We start from the raw sequence: 19066 nt of genomic DNA on the forward strand, positions 1-19066 counted from the left end.
ACATTTTTGTTTTAGCTTAAGCCTAACAAGAGGCATTTCTTTGACGGTACTGCCCTGCAAATGCAGGATGTAATCACTCATGTGAGACTCGTTATTGTTCCTGATGGAGGTGTAAGTAGGATGCGTCTCTGGGGTTTCCCACGGACTCTGTTTTATACAAGCAAATGAATGAAGAGGATTTTCTAAAAAAGGCTTTAAGAGTTATAGAATGGATGTTCACTTTTCCCCCCGTTATATAAACTTGAATATATTAATTGAACGGTACACATGCATTAAACTAAGCATGACTTTTCCCCAGCAATAATTCAAACATAACAATTCTGTATGTATTATGGCTGTACAATAATACAATGACTTCTCTACTCCTAGGAATATAATGAATGTAATATATTTTTGCTGAAATGTATTTTTTGGGGAAAATCAATCAATGATAACACAGTGCACTCCTGGGTGATCATAGCTCATCTTTGTGAGAATCAGAATTGAAGGCCTAATTATTTTAACCACTACGTAAATCCACTAATTACCCTAAAATGCACTGCCTGCAGTCACTTACTGGTGAAAAGAAATGGCATTTTGAAATAAAAATAAATCAGAGACAGGCTCTGCTTTATTGTTATGTCTGTCTTAATTATAAGCCAGTCAAAAAGCTCTACTTATGTTCTACTGCTTTCACTCATGTCAATTATTTTGCCAAGATTCCAAACCCTAAGAAGAAAGACAGGTTGTCTCTCTCTGTCAACCTCAAGTTTGTGTGTGTGTCAATATATTGGTGGAATTTGGAAACGTATTTCTTTATGAAAACACATAGAATGATTTTAACCCTCCTTTTCCTTGCACTTTTTTGCTGTAACCTAACACCCAAATATTGTCTGTTTCTCTACCAGCTTAGGCTAAGATTTTCAAAACTGAGTGCTTAAAGTTATGTTGCTAAATCTATATTTAGTGATCTAAATCAGTGACCTGATTTTCAAAAATGCTGAGTATCCCGGAGTTCTCTTTGACGTCAGTGGGAGCTATTGGGTGCTCAGCACTTAAAAAATCAGCAAAAAGAAGAACAGGAGTACTTGTGGCACCTTAGAGACTAACAATTTGTTAGTCTCTAAGGTGCCACAAGTACTCCTGTTCTTCTTTTTGCGGATACAGACTAACATGGCTGTTACTCTGAAACTTAAAAAATCAGGTCACTGAATTAAGTGCCTAAATATGGCTTCAGAAGCATAGCTCTAAGCACCCAGTTTTGAAAATTGTGACCCTGGGCCTAGATTATACTGAATGAGGCAACATTTCTTTTGGAGAGAAAAAAGTGCTCAGCATAGGGCTGATTGCACGTGGCATGGCGAGGCTTTTTGTGTGATGGCACATGATCATGATACACTGCAGATAGGAAAAGGTGGCCCTATGCACCTCTCATTTGCACCATTGCTTCTGAGGGGAAGTGGTGTGATGGTGATGGAGAGTAGTAGTTGGGGCCATGGGCAGGCATCCTTATGGGTGTGTGTGTGTGTGTGTGTGTGTGTGTGTGTGTTAAAGTTTTTGTACTCAAGCTTATATTGTAGTAATTAAAATGCCGCATGATATATATGAAGGCAGATACGGCAAACAATTTTCTGGAATTATGCATAATAATTGAATGTAACATAGCATTGTCTGTAACAATTATGGAGGCACTTGGCAGTGATTCTATAGTTAAAACGGAATTGTCCATGAAATGGGGACTGTTTTGTCTTTATATGTAAGTGGTCTTTCACGATGAAATTTGATATAATGTATATTTTATATAGGGTCAAAACTGGGTATTATAGAATTGTGTCTGACTTTACTTGTTTAATGCACTGTATTTGGGAGCATTCAAAATATGTTGTGGCATAACATATACTGTTTGTAATCTATGCTTTTGATTTACACCTAATTAATATTTCTGACATCATTAGTATTATGTTATTTATCACTCTTATGAAGTGTCAGTGAAAAGTGCTTACTCTGTAATACTACAATCTATCCAAGGTATTTGTGATCCCCATCTTTAATGTGTTTCTCCTCATAACACCCTGCTGGGTAGGGAAATGCAATTATCCCCGTTTGCAGATGGAGAATGGAGACACAGAGAGATTAAGCACCTTGCTAAATGTCACACAAGAAACCTATTGCCGAACAGGGGATTAAACCCACAAGTGCCAGGCCAGCACCCTCCCCACTGGACCATCCTTCCTCTCATGAGTCATCTAATATGTGTAATGTCTTGTTCTAAGAATGAAGCTTTTCTCCATTTTGTTTCTTAACCCTTATTGCTTACTTTGTATTCTATCCTTTAGTTTGCATAATAATTTGTGGCCATGCTGTGTGGTGCTATAATAAAGAAATTCCCATTTTCTATTATCTGCTTTGTCATGTTGTGGGTTTCCACCTATCTACCCTGTCCCTCATAGACTTTAAGGCCAGAAGGGACCATCATGATCACCTAGTGTGATCTCCTGCACATTGCAGGCCACAGAACCTCACCCACCCACTCACTCCTGTAATAGACCCATAACCTCTGGCTGAGTTTCTGAAGTCCTCAAATCATGATTTAAAGACTTCAAGTTACAAAGAATTCACCATGTATACTAGTTTAAATCTGCAAGTGACGCCTGCCACATGCAATCCTGCCACCCCGGGTCTCTGCCAATCTGACCAGGGGGGAAATTCCTTCCTGACCCCAAATGTGGTGATCAGTTAGACCCCTGAGCATGTAGGCAAGACCGTGCAGCCCGACACCCAGAAAATAATTCTTTGTAGTAATTCAGAGTCCTCCCCATCTAGTGTCCTATCACCAGCCTTTGGAGATATTTGCTGCTAGCAATCACAGATCAGCTACATGCCATTGTCAGCAGTCTCATCATACCATCCCCTCCATAAACTTATCAAGCTCCGTCTTGAAGCCAGTTAGCTTTTTGGCCCCTCAGCTCCCTTTCTTCAGTTATTGTAAGATTGAATCCTTTTTGTTGTCATATTGTTTTCTATATAGCAGCATGACATACAGGTTACCAGTTTTAGCTTTTCTTTTAGTAGACCACTCTCCCACACAAGAACTTTCAACATCTGAGCATCCTTTTCTGTGCTATTAGAAACTGAGCACCACCCTTTTTTAACAGAAGGTGAAGGAATGGGTTAAAAGAACTCAGATAACCAAAACAAGCAATCTCATAGGGAAAGAAAATTGAGATGTGCAGCAAACGAGAAGTAAAAAATCATACATACTTTGGCTAGGTATTAATCTCATTTGGAAGGAGAGACTCCCTAATACTCAATAAATGTTGAAGCAGTTTTTAAAATCTGCCCCATAATTATGAGATTTTTTTTAGCACCACATTTCAAATTTCTACCTACAACTATTCTGAAATTTCCCTCATTCACAGTGTCATGGCATGAGAATTTCCCACCAATAAATCCCACACAAGAGAAGCACGACAGAGTCCTCAATGAGCCTGAAAATAATTCTAAAACTGGTAACAAATAATCACAAACTGAAATGATGTATTTAAAGCAGTAGCAATCAAGCTTTTGCAGTTGGAGAACCACAGAAGTGATTGCATTATTTTTTAAAAATTGCCTCCCCCCCCGCCCCGGGGACAGCTGCCAAAATGTTGTCAAGGAGTCCTATGTCACCGTATTGCAATGTGGAACCAATGGCTTTGAAATGGGTCTTCAACCAGTTTCCTCTTTAACTAGACTGGGGTGTTTTCTCTGACAAAAATTCTGCCAGTTTGCTTGTTGCCAAAGGGAGCTCTCTGGGCTTTTGGAAGGGCTACAAAGCAGGGGCGGGAGCAATGACAGTCCTGAATTTAAGATGGCATGATGGGAGAATAGTAAGTAGCAGGAAGGGAAGGAAAAGAGTTTAAGGAAATTTTGTGCTAGGGAGAAAGGAGGAGAGACTGAGGGGATTTCTGCAAAGGGGGTGAAATGATTGAGGGTTGGGAGGAAGGAAGGTGATCTGATGGGGGTGGGAGAAGGGGGTGAAGTGACGGGATGGGGGAGGAAGGAAGGGGATCGGATGGGGGTCAGGGAGAGGTGACTGGGAGAGGAAGGAAGGGGATCTGATAGGGTGGGAGAAGGGGGTGAAATGGGGGAGGAAGGAAGGGGATCGGATGGGGGCTGGGGAGAGGTGGTTGGCAGAGGAAAGAAGGGGATCTGATGGGGTGGAAGAAGGGGTGAAGCAGAGGAGGAAGGAAGGGGATCAGATGGGGGCCGGGGAAAGGGGACTGGGGGAGAAAGGAACGGAATCTGATAGGGTGGGAAAAGGAAGGGGATCGGATGGGGGCCGGGGAGAGGTGATTGGGGGAGGAAGGAAGGGATCTGATGGGGTGGAAGAAGAGGGTGAAGCGGAGGAGGAAGGAAGGGGATTGAATTGGGCCCAGGGAGAGGTGACTGGGGTAGGAAGGAAGGGGATATCATGGGGATTGGGGAGAGGTGACTCAGGGAGGAAGGAAGGGATCTGACGGGGATTGGGGAGAGGTGACTCAGCAAGGAAGGAAGGGATCTCATGGGGTAGGAGAAGAGGGTGAAGCGGAGGAGGAAGGAAGGGGATCTGATGGGGTTTAGAAGAAGGTGAAGCGGGGGAGGAATGAAGGGGATCTGATGGGGATTGGGAGGAGGTGAATGGGGGAGGAAGGAAGGGATCTGATGGGGTGGGAGAAGGAGATCGGATGGGGATTGGGGAGAGGAGACTGGGGAGGAAGGAAGGGATCGGATGGGGTAGGAGAAGAGGGTGAAGCGGTGGAGGAAGGAAGGGATCGGATGGGGTAGGAGAAGAGGGTGAAGCGGTGGAGGAAGGAAGGGATCGGATGGGGTAGGAGAAGAGGGTGAAGCGGTGGAGGAAGGAAGGGATCGGATGGGGTAGGAGAAGAGGGTGAAGCGGGGGAGGAAGGAAGGGATCGGATGGGGTAGGAGAAGAGGGTGAAGCGGTGGAGGAAGGAAGGGATCGGATGGGGTAGAGAAGAGGGTGAAGCGGAGGAGGAAGGAAGGGATCGGATGGGGTAGGAGAAGAGGGTGAAGCGGAGGAGGAAGGAAGGGATCGGATGGGGTAGGAGAAGAGGGTGAAGCGGAGGAGGAAGGAAGGGATCGGATGGGGTAGGAGAAGAGGGTGAAGCGGAGGAGGAAGGAAGGGATCGGATGGGGTAGGAGAAGAGGGTGAAGCGGAGGAGGAAGGAAGGGATCGGATGGGGTAGGAGAAGAGGGTGAAGCGGAGGAGGAAGGAAGGGATCGGATGGGGTAGGAGAAGAGGGTGAAGCGGAGGAGGAAGGAAGGGATCGGATGGGGTAGGAGAAGAGGGTGAAGCGGGGGAGGAAGGAAGGGATCGGATGGGGTAGGAGAAGAGGGTGAAGCGGGGGAGGAAGGAAGGGATCGGATGGGGTAGGAGAAGAGGGTGAAGCGGGGGAGGAAGGAAGGGATCGGATGGGGTAGGAGAAGAGGGTGAAGCGGAGGAGACAGGAAGGGATCGGATGGGGTAGGAGAAGAGGGTGAAGCGGAGGAGGAAGGAAGGGATCGGATGGGGTAGGAGAAGAGGGTGAAGCGGAGGAGGAAGGAAGGGATCGGATGGGGAAGGAGAAGAGGGTGAAGCGGAGGAGGAAGGAAGGGATCGGATGGGGTAGGAGAAGGGGGTGAAGCGGAGGAGGAAGGAAGGGATCGGATGGGGTAGGAGAAGAGGGTGAAGCGGTGGAGGAAGGAAGGGATCGGATGGGGTAGGAGAAGAGGGTGAAGCGGAGGAGGAAGGAAGGGATCGGATGGGGTAGGAGAAGAGGGTGAAGCGGGGAAGGAAGGAAGGGATCGGATGGGGTAGGAGAAGAGGGTGAAGCGGGGGAGGAAGGAAGGGATCGGATGGGGTAGGAGAAGAGGGTGAAGCGGGGGAGGAAGGAAGGGATCGGATGGGGTAGAGAAGAGGGTGAAGCGGAGGAGGAAGGAAGGGATCGGATGTGGGTAGGAGAAGAGGGTGAAGCGGTGGAGGAAGGAAGGGATCGGATGGGGTAGGAGAAGAGGGTGAAGCGGAGGAGGAAGGAAGGGATCGGATGGGGTAGGAGAAGAGGGTGAAGCGGTGGAGGAAGGAAGGGATCGGATGGGGTAGGAGAAGAGGGTGAAGCGGTGGAGGAAGGAAGGGATCGGATGGGGTAGGAGAAGAGGGTGAAGCGGTGGAGGAAGGAAGGGATCGGATGGGGTAGGAGAAGAGGGTGAAGCGGTGGAGGAAGGAAGGGATCGGATGGGGTAGGAGAAGAGGGTGAAGCGGAGGAGGAAGGAAGGGATCGGATGGGGTAGGAGAAGAGGGTGAAGCGGAGGAGGAAGGAAGGGATCGGATGGGGTAGGAGAAGAGGGTGAAGCGAGGGAGGAAGGAAGGGATCGGATGGGGTAGGAGAAGAGGGTGAAGCGGGGGAGGAAGGAAGGGATCGGATGGGGTAGGAGAAGAGGGTGAAGCGGGGGAGGAAGGAAGGGATCGGATGGGGTAGGAGAAGAGGGTGAAGCGGGGGAGGAAGGAAGGGATCGGATGGGGTAGGAGAAGAGGGTGAAGCGGGGGAGGAAGGAAGGGATCGGATGGGGTAGGAGAAGAGGGTGAAGCGGGGGAGGAAGGAAGGGATCGGATGGGGTAGGAGAAGAGGGTGAAGCGGAGGAGGAAGGAAGGGATCGGATGGGGTAGGAGAAGAGGGTGAAGCGGAGGAGGAAGGAAGGGATCGGATGGGGTAGGAGAAGAGGGTGAAGCGGAGGAGGAAGGAAGGGATCGGATGGGGTAGGAGAAGAGGGTGAAGCGGAGGAGGAAGGAAGGGATCGGATGGGGTAGGAGAAGAGGGTGAAGCGGAGGAGGAAGGAAGGGATCGGATGGGGTAGGAGAAGAGGGTGAAGCGGAGGAGGAAGGAAGGGATCGGATGGGGTAGGAGAAGAGGGTGAAGCGGAGGAGGAAGGAAGGGATCGGATGGGGTAGGAGAAGAGGGTGAAGCGGTGGAGGAAGGAAGGGATCGGATGGGGTAGGAGAAGAGGGTGAAGCGGTGGAGGAAGGAAGGGATCGGATGGGGTAGGAGAAGAGGGTGAAGCGGAGGAGGAAGGAAGGGATCGGATGGGGTAGGAGAAGAGGGTGAAGCGGAGGAGGAAGGAAGGGATCGGATGGGGTAGGAGAAGAGGGTGAAGCGGAGGAGGAAGGAAGGGATCGGATGGGGTAGGAGAAGAGGGTGAAGCAGTGGAGGGAGGAAGGAAGGGATCGGATGGGGTAGGAGAAGAGGGTGAAGCGGAGGAGGAAGGAAGGAAGGAAGGGGATCTGGCGCGGGGCAGACTGAGCGCGGAGGGATCTGAGCGACCGGCGGAGATGTGCGGGACGGAAGTCGCGGGCAGGAGGCCATTGACGAAGGGGAGACTGGGGGAGACCAAGGCGGATTATTCGCCCCGCCTCCTCCGGCCGCGCTGTCCAGATGGCGGCCCCGTGGCGTGGCCCCGCTCGGCAGGTTGCCGGGGAGACAAGTCTATGCCCCGGGGCCCGGCTTGCCCCCTGCCTGCGGGGACGGGGATCACAATCCCCGCGGATCACGTCAGCCCCATGCCGGGAGGGGAGCGGGGGCCGGCTCGGGACAGCTGCTGCGATCCGGGGGTGGGGGCGGGGCCGCGCCGCGCCGCGCCGCCTGGGGACGCTATGAATTAGGAGGCCTGTGGCGCAGCCCCAGCTGGTGCCTCGTACAGCTCAGCCCAGATAGCGCCTGTGACTAGCCCCCACCGCTGCCCTGGCTTGGGGCTGGGTTACTGTGTGCATTAGCCTCACCTGCCCCTCCCAGCCCGCCTTCCCCCGGGGCCATGGTGCCATCGCCACGGCCCCGGGCCAGCTACAGCCTGACGGGGGTGACCCCGGCCAGCACGGTGCTGGTGTACCGCAACGGGGACCCCTTCTATGTGGGCAGGAAATTCGTGATCCACGATCGCTACGTGAGGACTTTCGAGGCGCTGATAGCCCAGCTGAATGAAGGGGTGGAGGTGCCCTTTGGGGTGAGGAGTCTATACACCCCCCAGGAAGGGCACCGCGTCCGCAACCTGTCCGACCTAAAACAGGGCGGGAAATACGTGGCCGCTGGGCGGGAAAGGTTTAAAAAACTGGAGTAAGTATGAAAAACTGGCTCAACATTTAAATTTTGTAAAAATCTTTTATTATTACCATAGTTCCTAGAAAACCTAATAGAGATCAGGGGTCCATTGCGTTAGGTGCTGTACAATTACATAATACCAGACAGTACCCAAAGAGCTACCTTTTAAATAGACAAAACAAACAAAGGCTGAAAGGGCCTGACACATTGCACAAAGAATTGTTACCTAAGATTACATAGTAAATCTATGGCCAAACAGGAATGGAATACTGTTTTCCTGAGTCCTGCACCACTGCCCTCCATATCCACTGGGCTACATTGACAAACCGAAGCCAATAGAAGTGTTTCCAAAAGTTAAAATGGAAAAAAATTATATCTAATGGAAATAATTGGTTTTAAACAACTCTGCAAACCCTGCAGAGAAATGTAATCAAAACGTTGCTGCACTGAGAACCTGAAACTGACTGAATAAATGTGAAACTGACTACATTGAGTTTTACTTGTCCAAGCTGAGAAAAATGCAAAAAGCAAACGAAGTATAAATAGTGAAAAGTAATTTGCCTTGTTAAAATGTTAACTTGTTATGATTATATATAATTACTCATTTCTTTACCCGTCTTTAAAGTGTCCCATCTAGTAATGACAGTTTCAAAGCAGGTGGTACCAACACTTAGGCCTTGTCTTCACCAGGAACAAAGGTGTGTTTTTTAATTTAACTAATACATGGTAAAATCCTAGTGAAGACAGGGCAGTTTGTAGGTTTAACATGAGTGAATGGGTTAAAGCTCAATTACACTTAAAGAGAATCTCCAATAACAGAATAAGGACAAAATTTGGATTCTACCCCAATGAGGGCAGTGGTACTGACAGGAGTTGGTAAATTACAATAAGAAGGGCCATCATGCAGATACTACAGCTTCTAGGATGTTATGCTCTATATTGAGCTTGAATGGAAATGATGGAATTGTGATTCGAGGTGTTCAAACAACTCCCCTGCCTCTGCTGTGTCTCAGAGTTTTGCCAACGAAGAACAGAGTGAAATTAACAAGATTCCAGTCAGCTTCACTGAAAAACTGTAAGCAGCACAATTTCATGCACCAGCTGTGGTTGCTGCTGCTGGTTGGGGAAACTGGAAGTTATTCCTGAGTAGATTTGGGCTCGTTAAATGCTGCAAAGCAAGTGTTCAAGAACATTTATTTGAATTCTGAATTACTGTTTGATTAGACCATGTTTATGGCCTTGATTGTGCTTTTCTTAAAACATTTGTGAATGTATTTTTTTTGCAGAAACTCATAGAGGTTAGGTACAGTTTATATAAATACTCATATTTGCCTGGGTATTTGTGCATGAACAAAATTTCATTATTGTTTGTTGTTCCAACAGCAAGTAACTGAAAGGGACATAACTGAGCACTACTGATTATTTTTTCCCTGTATTTGGAACCTGAAACTGAAATTCAAATAGTAGTTTTTAACGGAAATCAATTTATATAGTTTCTTATGAAGTCCAAAGATCTGATGTTGACACAGTTCTGGGAAGAGTGTAAGATAACTGCTGCTATAGTGCCATCAGTGGGCCCATGAACATTTTTGTTTGTTCCACATAACAGCTGCTTTTTGAACAAAACTTGGCATTTGAGATGATGATGTAATAACACAAAACAAATCAACAAAATATCACAAAACAAATAAAGAACATTATATTTGGAATCCATACGGGATTTTATAACAGTTTTAAAATAGAGTAGTTCAAATTTAGGGCCCAATCATACAAGCTGCTGAAGAATCTTCCGGAGAGGTGTTGTGCATTCTCAACACCGACTCAAGATCATGGAGAGGATCTTCACAGGATACTCAATAACTCAGCAATGGTCCCTTAAACTTACAATATCAGCATCTTAAAAAATAAAAAGCATCCAGAGACCCCAAATGAAATTGAAGCCCCATTGTGCTTTGCACTGTACACACACACACACCGTCCCTGCCCCTTAGAGTTTACTGTCTAAAATAAATAGACAAGACGGACGAAGTCTGGAAAGAGGGGAGTATTATTTCCTCTTTACAGACGGGGAGTGAATGTCCAAAGATTAAATGACTTGCAAACAAGTCTGTTGGAGAACCATGGAATAAATCTAAATATGCTGAATCCAGGACCAGTGCCTAAACCACAAGCTCATCCTTCCAATTTATAAAATATACTAAAACTGACCAACATCTGCAATATTTTGTCACTAATTAAGGGTGTTACAACTAAGTTAAAATGTTTTATGAAATTACTAATCTATTGAAACAGATGAATATATTTTGTCTAATTTTCCTTCTTTCCCCCCTCCTGCAGTTATATTCATATAGGCATAAAAAAACCACAAAGACGAAAGAAGGTAGTGGTGGTAAGTATATAACTCTTAAAACTACCCTTTTAACGTATTGTCAGGAGTTAGGCCATTAATTGGCTGTATCTTTGCTTCTTTCATAAGGGAAATTTGGAAGCCAAAAAAAAAAAAAAAAAATTGCACTCCAATACTCTTTAATCACTGGGAGTCCTTGAAATCTCTCTCGCCACAATTTCTCCAGTAATTAACACCATGCAGTTTATATATGTGTTTCTCTAAACAAAGGTTCACTATTGTAATGATTATTGTTTTATATCCAATATTTACATGGCAAGGATTTGTAAACCTGTTAAAGCTTCCTAAATAAATAAGTAGTTAAAAAAAAATTCATTTGCAATGTTCTAGTAGAAGATCATGTACAGTCATGTTTCAGAGTACACTCATGAAGAACAAGATATGTGTCTGAAATTAATTGTCCCAAATTTTAAATTCCTGCACTTACCTTTGAGATACACATCACACTTGAAGTTTGTCATGGCTTTTCTTGTTGATTAATACAGTGCTTTATAAATAATGTAAGCAATGTCTAGCTAGAATATAAGGGATATTCATTTCTGTTACAAAAATAACCCATAGACATAGGGTTAAGGATTTTGCACCAGAAGATGAAAATAAAAAGGCTTAAACCCCCATATCCATATTAAATTTTTATTTACTATGGATATGGTTAATCAGGAAGACCAGGGCTACACAGGAAGGCTTGAAGGCTACTCAGGAAGATCAGGGCTTTAAAAAATCCGCTCCTAAGCAACCAGAGGAGCTAGCGAACAGGAGCGGCTAACAAGGGAATTTTGCGAGGGAGTTTACAGGGGGAGAGTAAAAGGGGGCTAGATACACTTTCCATTTCGTAAACTTCTTTAAACTTAAGCCAAAAACCACCCCCGATAAAAACAAAAAAGGAACGAGCTGCAGGAGTAAAAAGAGAATGCAGGCAGAAGTCCAGCAACAGAGTGGGGGCTACCCAGTTTATTGCACCCAATGCAGCATGTATGATTACCTGCCCTATGAGCAGGTAGGATATGTGTGCATTCGATGCAAGGAGCTACTGCAGAGAGAGAGGTACATAGATGAGACTTTCCGGGACACAGTAGAATGGTGCTACCCCCGATCTGACAGTCTCTGTGCTGTTGTGGAGGATGAAAGTCTCAGGGAAGGAGGACATCCAACTGGAGCAGAGGGAAATGATCTCATAGTTAAAACAACGCGGAGTCTTTGTGGCACCTTAGAGACTAACAAATTTATTTGGGCATATGCTTTTGTGGGCTAAAACGAAAGCTTAAGCCCAAATAAATGTTAGTCTCTAGGGTGCCTCTAATTGTTTTAGCTGATACACACTAACACGGCTACCACTCTGAAACCTGATCCCATAGTTGGGACCCTCCTTCCAGATGATGTTGTGGTATCCTCTTTCACTGAGGATATCAGTTATTAGGAAGAGACAGGTATTAATAATGGGCGATTCGATCATTAGAAACATAGATAGCTGGGTTTGTGATGACCGGGAGAACCGCATGGTGACTTTGCTGCCTGGTGTGAAGGTTGCGGATCTTTTGAGACGTCTAAATAGACTTATGTGTAGTGCTGGGGAGGAGCTGATGGTCATGGTACATGTAGGTACCAATGACATAGGAAAGGATAGGAGAGAGGTCCTGGAGGCTAAATTTAGGTTGCTAGGTAAGAGATTGAAGTTCAGGACCTCCATGGTAGCATTCTCTGAAATGCTTCCAGTTCCATGCGCAAGGCCAGTTAGACAGGCAGAACTGCAGGGTCTCAATGCGTGGATGAGACAATGATGTAGGGAGGAGGGGTTTAGGTTTATTAGGAACTGGGGAAACTTTTGGGAAAGGGGGAGCCTATACAGAAAAGATGGGCTCCAAGTAAACCAAAATGGAACCAGATTGCTGGCACTTAAAATTAAAAAGGTCGTAGATCAGTTTTTAAACTAAGGGCTGGGGGAAAGCTGACAGGTGCGGAGGAGCACGTGGTTTGGACAGAGACATCCCTTAGGGGAGGATCTACTAACGGAGATTCTCTATGTCCTAGTAAGGAGGAGAGTATGGAAGATGATAAAATACAGGTAGGATCTGATGAGAAACAGTCAAATGAAAAAAAAGTCTCATTCAATTACAGTAACTTCTCACTTAACATTGTAGTTATGTTCCTGAAAAATGCAACTTTAAATGAAACGATGTTAAGCGAATCCAATTTCCCCATAAGAATTAATGTAAATGAGGGGGTTAGGTTCCAGGGCAATTTTTTTCAACACACACACACACACACTCTCTCTCTAAGTTTTAAACGACAATTTAATACTGGTACACAGTGGTGATGATTGTGAGGCTTGGTTGAGGTGGAGGAGTCAGAGGGTGGGATATTTCCCTTACTGCTAAATGATGAACTAGCAATTGGCTGAGCCCTCAAGGGTTAGCTCTCTCACTCTACAAGGCAGCAGGAATGGAGGGAGATATGCACATTTCCCCTTTAAGTACACTGCCTTGTTAATTAGATCAGCTTGCTGAGACCGCAGCTGCTGCAAGCTCCCTCCGTCCTGAGCCCTGGTGTGTCCCCCATGCTCTATGGAAGTTGAGGTAAGCGGGGTGCAGGAGCGGGGGAAGGTGGACACCCTGACATTAGCCCCCCTCTTCCTTCCCTCCCCCCCCCCCTCCAAACAGCAAGCAGGAGTCTCGGGGAGCAGCTCCAAGGCAGAGGGCAGGAGCAGCACATGGTAGTGTGGGGGAATGGGACAGCTGCAATTGCTAGCCTGCTGGGCAGCTGCTGCACAGGGAACTTAGGGGAGCGGGGAGCTGATAGGGAGAGCTGACAGGAGGGCTGCCGGTCCACCCTGGTTCCAAGCCCCCACCAGCTAGCTGCAATGGGCTGCTCTTCCTGCAAACAGTAGACAAAGCAGGCGGCTGCTAAATGACGTTAGAAGGGAGCATTACACAACTTTAAACGAACATGTTCCTAATTGATCAGCAACATAACAACGAAACAATGTTAACCGGGACGACTTTAAGTGTTACTGTACATCATGTAATGGGTGACAGCTAAAAAGTGACAAGTTTTTAAAGTGCTTGTATACCAATGCTAGAAGTCTAAATAAGATGGGTGAACAAGAGTGCCTCATATTAAATTAGGATATTGATATAATAGGCATCAAAGAAACTTGGTGGAATGAGGATAATCAATGGGACACAGTAATACCAGGATACAAAATATATCTGATGGACAGAACAGGTTGTGCTGGTGGGGGAGTGACACTATATGTGAAAGAAAGCGTAGAACCAAATTAAGTAAAAATCTTAAATGAACCAAACTGTACCAATGGATAGTAATTTCATGCTCAAATAATAAGAATATAGCATTAGAGATATATTACCGACCACCTGACCTGGATGGTGATAGTGACTGTGAAATGCTCAGGGTGATTAGAGAGGCTATTAAAATAAAAAACTTAGTTGAAATCCCCCATTATTACTATCCCCATAGTGACTAGGTACGTATCACCTCAGGATGGGATGCAGAGATAAAGTTTCTTGACACCTTAAATGACTGCTTCTTGGAGCAGCTAGTCCTGGAACCCACAAGAGGAGAGGCAATTCTTGAGTTAGTCCTCAGTGGAGCACAGAAGCTGGTCCATGAGGTGAATATAGCTGAACCGGTTGGTAATAGTGATCATAATATACCGTATATACTTGTTCATTAGCCTGTTTGTTTATAAGCCGACCCCCCAAGATGGTTAGGTAAAAATAGCAAAAACTGTATGACCCTTTCATAAGCCAACCCTATATTTCAGGGGTTGGCAAACTTTGGCTCCCGGCCGTTAGTGTAAGCTGCTGGTGCGTCAGGACATTTTGTTTACTTGGAGCATCTGCAGGCATGGAGCCCCTCAGCTCCACTTCCCGCAACTCCCATTGGCTGGGAACGGTGAACCGCGGCCACAGGGAGCTGAGGGGTTCCATGCCTGCAGACGCTCCAGGTAAACAAAATGACAATGTATTAGATATTCAATTTTGGTGTAGACCCATTTATAAGCCGACCCCTGCTCTTTGATGCGTTACTTTTTTACCAAAAATATTCAGCTTAAGAACGAATATACAGGTCCGTCGCATCTTTCGCGCATTTAACATGCGCAATTTCAGCTTTAGTCGGTCGACAAAAACAAAAAAAAAGAGAAAAATAACCATTTTAATACTGTACTTGTAGTGTGGGCGATTCTGCCCGCCATTCAACTCAATGACAAGTTTCAGAGTAGCAGCCGTGTTAGTCTGTATCCGCAAAAAGAACAGGAGTACTTGTGGAACCTTAGAGACTAACAAATTTATTAGAGCATAAGCTTTCGTGGACTACAGCCCACTTCTTTGGTAGTGTAGTCCACGAAAGCTTATGCTCTAATAAATTTGTTAGTCTCTAAGGTGCCACAAGTACTCCTGTTCTATTCAACTCAATGTAATTTTGACTATACACAGTTTTCGCTATATGCGCTAACCGCGGAACGGAACCCCTGCGTAAGATAAGACTCACCTGTATACGGTAATTAAATTTAACATCCCTATGGCAGGGAAAACACCACAGCGGCCCAACACTGTAGCATTTAATTTCAGAAAGGGAAACTACACAAAAATGAGGAGGTTAGTTAAACAGAAATTAAAAGGTGCAGCACCAAAAGTAAAATCCCTGCAATCTGTATGGAAACTTTTTAAAGACACTGTAATAGAGGCTGCTCAAATTAAATGTATACCCCAAATTAAAAAACATAGTAAGAGAACCAAAAAAGAGCCACAGTGGCTAAACAAACAAGTAAGAGAAGCAGTGAGAGGCAAAAAGACATCCTTTAAAAAGTGGAAGTTAAATCCTAGTGAGGAAAATAGAAAGAAGCATAAACTCTGGCAAATGAAGTGTAAAAATATAATTAGGAAGGCCAAAAAAGAATTTGAAGAACAGCTAGCCAATGACTCAAAAAAAAAATTTTTTTTAAGTACATCAGTAGGGCCACTGGACAATTGAGGTGCTAAAGGAGCACTCAGGGATGATAAGGCCATTGTGGAGAAACTAAATGAATTCTTTGCATCAGTCTTCACAGTTGAGGATGTGAGGGAGATTCCCAAACCTGAGCCATTTTTTTTTTTAGGTGACAAATCTGAGGAAATGTCAGACTGAGGTGTCATTAGAGGAGGTTTTGGAACAAATTTGATAAACTAAACAGTAATAAGTCACCAAGACCAGATGGTATTCACCCAAGAGTTCTGAAGGAACTCAAATGTGAAATTGCAGGACTACTAACTGTAGTCTATAACCTATTATTTAAATCAGCTTCTGTACCAAATGACTGGAGGATAGCTAATGTGATGCCAATTTTTAAAAAGGGCTCCAGAGATGACCCCGGCAATTACAGGCCGGTAAGCCTGTCTTCAGTACCAGGCAAACTGACTGAAACTATAGTAAAGAACAAAATTGTCAGACACCTAGATGAACATAATTAGTTGGGGAAGAGTCAACATGGATTTGTAAATGGAAGTCATACCTCACCAATCTACTAGAATTCTTTGAGGGGGTCAACAAGCATGTGGACAAGGGGGATCCAGTGGACATAATGTATTTAGATTTCAGAAACCCTTTGACAAGGTCCCTCACCAAAGGCTTTTAAGCAAAGTAAGCAGTCATGGGATAAGAGGGAAGGTCCTCTCATAAATTGGTAACTGGTTAAAAGATAGGAAATAAAGGGTAGGAATGAATGGTAAGTTTTCAGAATGGAGAGAGGTAAATAGTGAGGTCTGTACTGGGCCCAGTCCTATTCAACATATTTATAAATGATCTGGAAAAAGGGGCAAACAGTGAGGTGGCAAAATTTGCAGATGATACAAAACTAATCAAGATAGTTAAGTCCCAGGCAGGCTGTGAAGAGCTACAAAAGGATCTTTCAAAACTGGGTGATTGGGCAACAAACTGGCAGATGAAATTCAATGTTGATAAATGCAAAGTAATGCACACTGGAAAACATAATCCCAACTATACATCTAAAACGATTGGGTCTAAATTAGCTGTTACCAATCAAGAAAGAGATCTTAGAGTCATTGTGGATAGTTCTCTGAAAACATCCACTCAATGTGCAGCGACAGTCAAAAAAGAAAACAGAATGTTGGAAATATTAAGAAAGGGATAGATAATAAGACAAAGTATCATATTGCTTCTATATAAATCCATGGTACGCCCACATCTTGAATACTGCATTCAGATGTGGTTGCCACATCTTAAAAAAGATATATTGGAATTGGAAAAGGTTCAGAAAAGGGCAACAAAAATGATTAGGGGTATGGAACAGCTTCCGTATAAGGAGAGATTAATAAGATTGGGACTTTTCAGCTTGGAAAAGAGACGATATGATAGAGGTCTATAAAATCATGACTGGTATGGAGAAAGTAAATAAGGAAGTGTTGTTTACTCCTCATAACACAAGAAGTAGGGGCCACCAAATGAAATTAATAGGCAACAGGTTTAAAACAAACAAAAGGAAGTATTTTTTCCACACAACGCACAGTGAACCTGTGGAACTCCTTGCCAGAGGAGCTTGTGAAGGCCAAGACTATAATAGGGTTAAAAAAAGAACTAGATAAATTCATAGAGGATAGGTCCATCAATGGCTATTACCAGAATGGGCAGTGATGGGGTCCCTAACGTCTGTTTACCATAAGCTGGGAAAGGCGACAAGGGAATCTTGAGGATTACCTGTTCTGTTCATTCCTTCTGGTGCACCTGGCATTGGCCACTGTCGGAAGACAGGATACTGGGCTAGATAGACCTTTGGTCTGACCCAGTATGGCCGTTCTTATGTTATGTTTTCTTTACCTTGCACCTTCTATGGAAGCGAGACAGAAATAAGAATTGAAGGCTAGAAAAATTAAAGGCGAGATTATGCAAAACTATTAAATGTAACCCTGTACTTGACTAATCCTTAGTTTCTACCCACTATTTATTATGCCTTTAAGATAGTGGAGTTGGAAATACCACAGCTGCTGTTTCATGTCTTCATCATTCTGGTGGGCCAAGTAGCCTTAGTAATCATTTTGCAAACACATGTAGCGCTGTTTCCTGTATCTTGTATTTTGAATTTATCATGCTACTGTATTTTGCATTATGGGCTCTGGTATTGCACACAGTGCATAGTGTGGTAGCATGCTAAATTCAGACACAATAGGGCAAGTAGTGTTAACTCAAACTGACACATGAATCCCCACATCCTGGACTTCTTAGCCCCCTCTTCTCCAAAAATAGTTGCCACAGTTGGATCTGTGGATAAGTTCTTCTGGGCCATGGATCCATGCCAGCCAGGACACAGATGCAGAGATCAAGGGGATCTGTGATTAATTTGCCAGTGCTTGGAGGGCCTCCAAGCCTTAGTCTTCTGGGAAATTTCCCTTAATCCTTGGGTGCCATTCAAAACATGGTGAGAAAGGAATACTCACAGGAGAAAGTGGCAGGATCCAGACCATTGTCACAGAGTTTTTTCAAGGTACACACAACTTCTGTCACATGCAAAGAAATGCCGGAACATCTCTAGCTTTAGAAAGTGTGCTTACCTTGACTTTGACTAAAAAATTCAAAAGTCCAATCCACAGACAAATTAAATGGCCTGGTGTATTTTAAGTCTCTCTTCACTTCTTGAGTCCCTTCATCACCTTTGCAACAGAATTCCAGAGCATCCTAACATTCTAAACTCCTCAACATGCTGCTTACCTCAGAATCAGAACCTGCATGAGCTTAGCAAGGTCTACTTCATAGAGAACACATAGAGCCCAGGTTTGTCACTTGGTGTGTAAGTGAGGGAGCCCAGTTCTTCACTGGGGCTGTTAAATATGCATGTAGGTTTTGATTTAGATTGTAAGACTTTTTGGGTGACGGGACTTACATCTTTCTTTTTCGTTTTATGCAGTACTGAGCCCACTATCTGTGCTCAACAAACACTTACAGGAGGAGCTGGTATAAAGTTTGCCTAACATTTTAAATGATAAAGGATTCTTGCAACCTTTTCTTTGAGAATTGTTAAAAATTAACACTTACTATACTATGTTGTATGTAGAGGGTTGGAGAAAAAGCGAGTTTGGGTTCCCTTCATGACACACCCGGACCCAGCACATGGCCCCAACAGCCCATCACCCTGTCCTGTGGGTACCACATGGGCAAGGAGACCCATGAGGTGGAAAAGCGAGAGCTAGTTACATATTGCCCCAGCAACCCATCCCTTCAACTCTGGGATAAGAGGCTTCCCCTGTTGCTAGCTTATGTAATTGGTCCTGTAGGTGTATTTGTTTGTTTTTGGTTTTTTGAAGTGGCAGCTGTCTCTCCTGAAGCCTCAGGGTTCAAACAGTGCTGCTAGTGCATGATGGGAAGGTTGTTACAGTTGTACAGAACATAATTTGTTTTAATCTTTGTCCTTATGTTCACCCCTCACAGGAAATTGCATTTAAAAAGATGTGCGGGGGTGGGGCGGAGAGCGAAACATGTTTAAGAGATGTTATTTAGGTTGCAAAGTCAAGCACTCAAAAGTTAGGAAATGCCAGATTTACAGTTGCCTATGCAGCCTTAATTT

At 44.8% G+C, this 19066-nt stretch overlaps 2 protein-coding genes across 5 annotated transcripts in view; both read left to right on the forward strand.

Moving 5' to 3' along the window:
* The window catches only part of ALLC (allantoicase), a 30066-nt gene extending 27687 nt beyond the window's left edge, over nt 1-2379 (forward strand). For both annotated transcript variants that reach the window (XM_054024352.1, XM_054024351.1), the window contains exon 12: nt 16-2379. In XM_054024352.1, the coding sequence (XP_053880327.1) occupies nt 16-168 (153 nt within the window). In that variant the 3' untranslated portion in view covers nt 169-2379. The remainder of the gene's footprint in view (nt 1-15) is intronic.
* Nucleotides 2380-7651: 5272 nt separating this feature from the next.
* DCDC2C (doublecortin domain containing 2C) overlaps nt 7652-19066 on the forward strand; it is a 104898-nt gene continuing 93483 nt past the window's right edge. For all 3 annotated transcript variants that reach the window (XM_054023457.1, XM_054023458.1, XM_054023459.1), the window contains exons 1-2: nt 7652-8102; nt 10425-10476. In XM_054023457.1, the coding sequence (XP_053879432.1) occupies nt 7804-8102; nt 10425-10476 (351 nt within the window). In that variant the 5' untranslated portion in view covers nt 7652-7803. The remainder of the gene's footprint in view (nt 8103-10424; nt 10477-19066) is intronic.

This window comes from Malaclemys terrapin, chromosome 3 (assembly GCF_027887155.1).
Source record: "Malaclemys terrapin pileata isolate rMalTer1 chromosome 3, rMalTer1.hap1, whole genome shotgun sequence".
Classification (NCBI taxonomy): domain Eukaryota; kingdom Metazoa; phylum Chordata; order Testudines; family Emydidae; genus Malaclemys; species Malaclemys terrapin.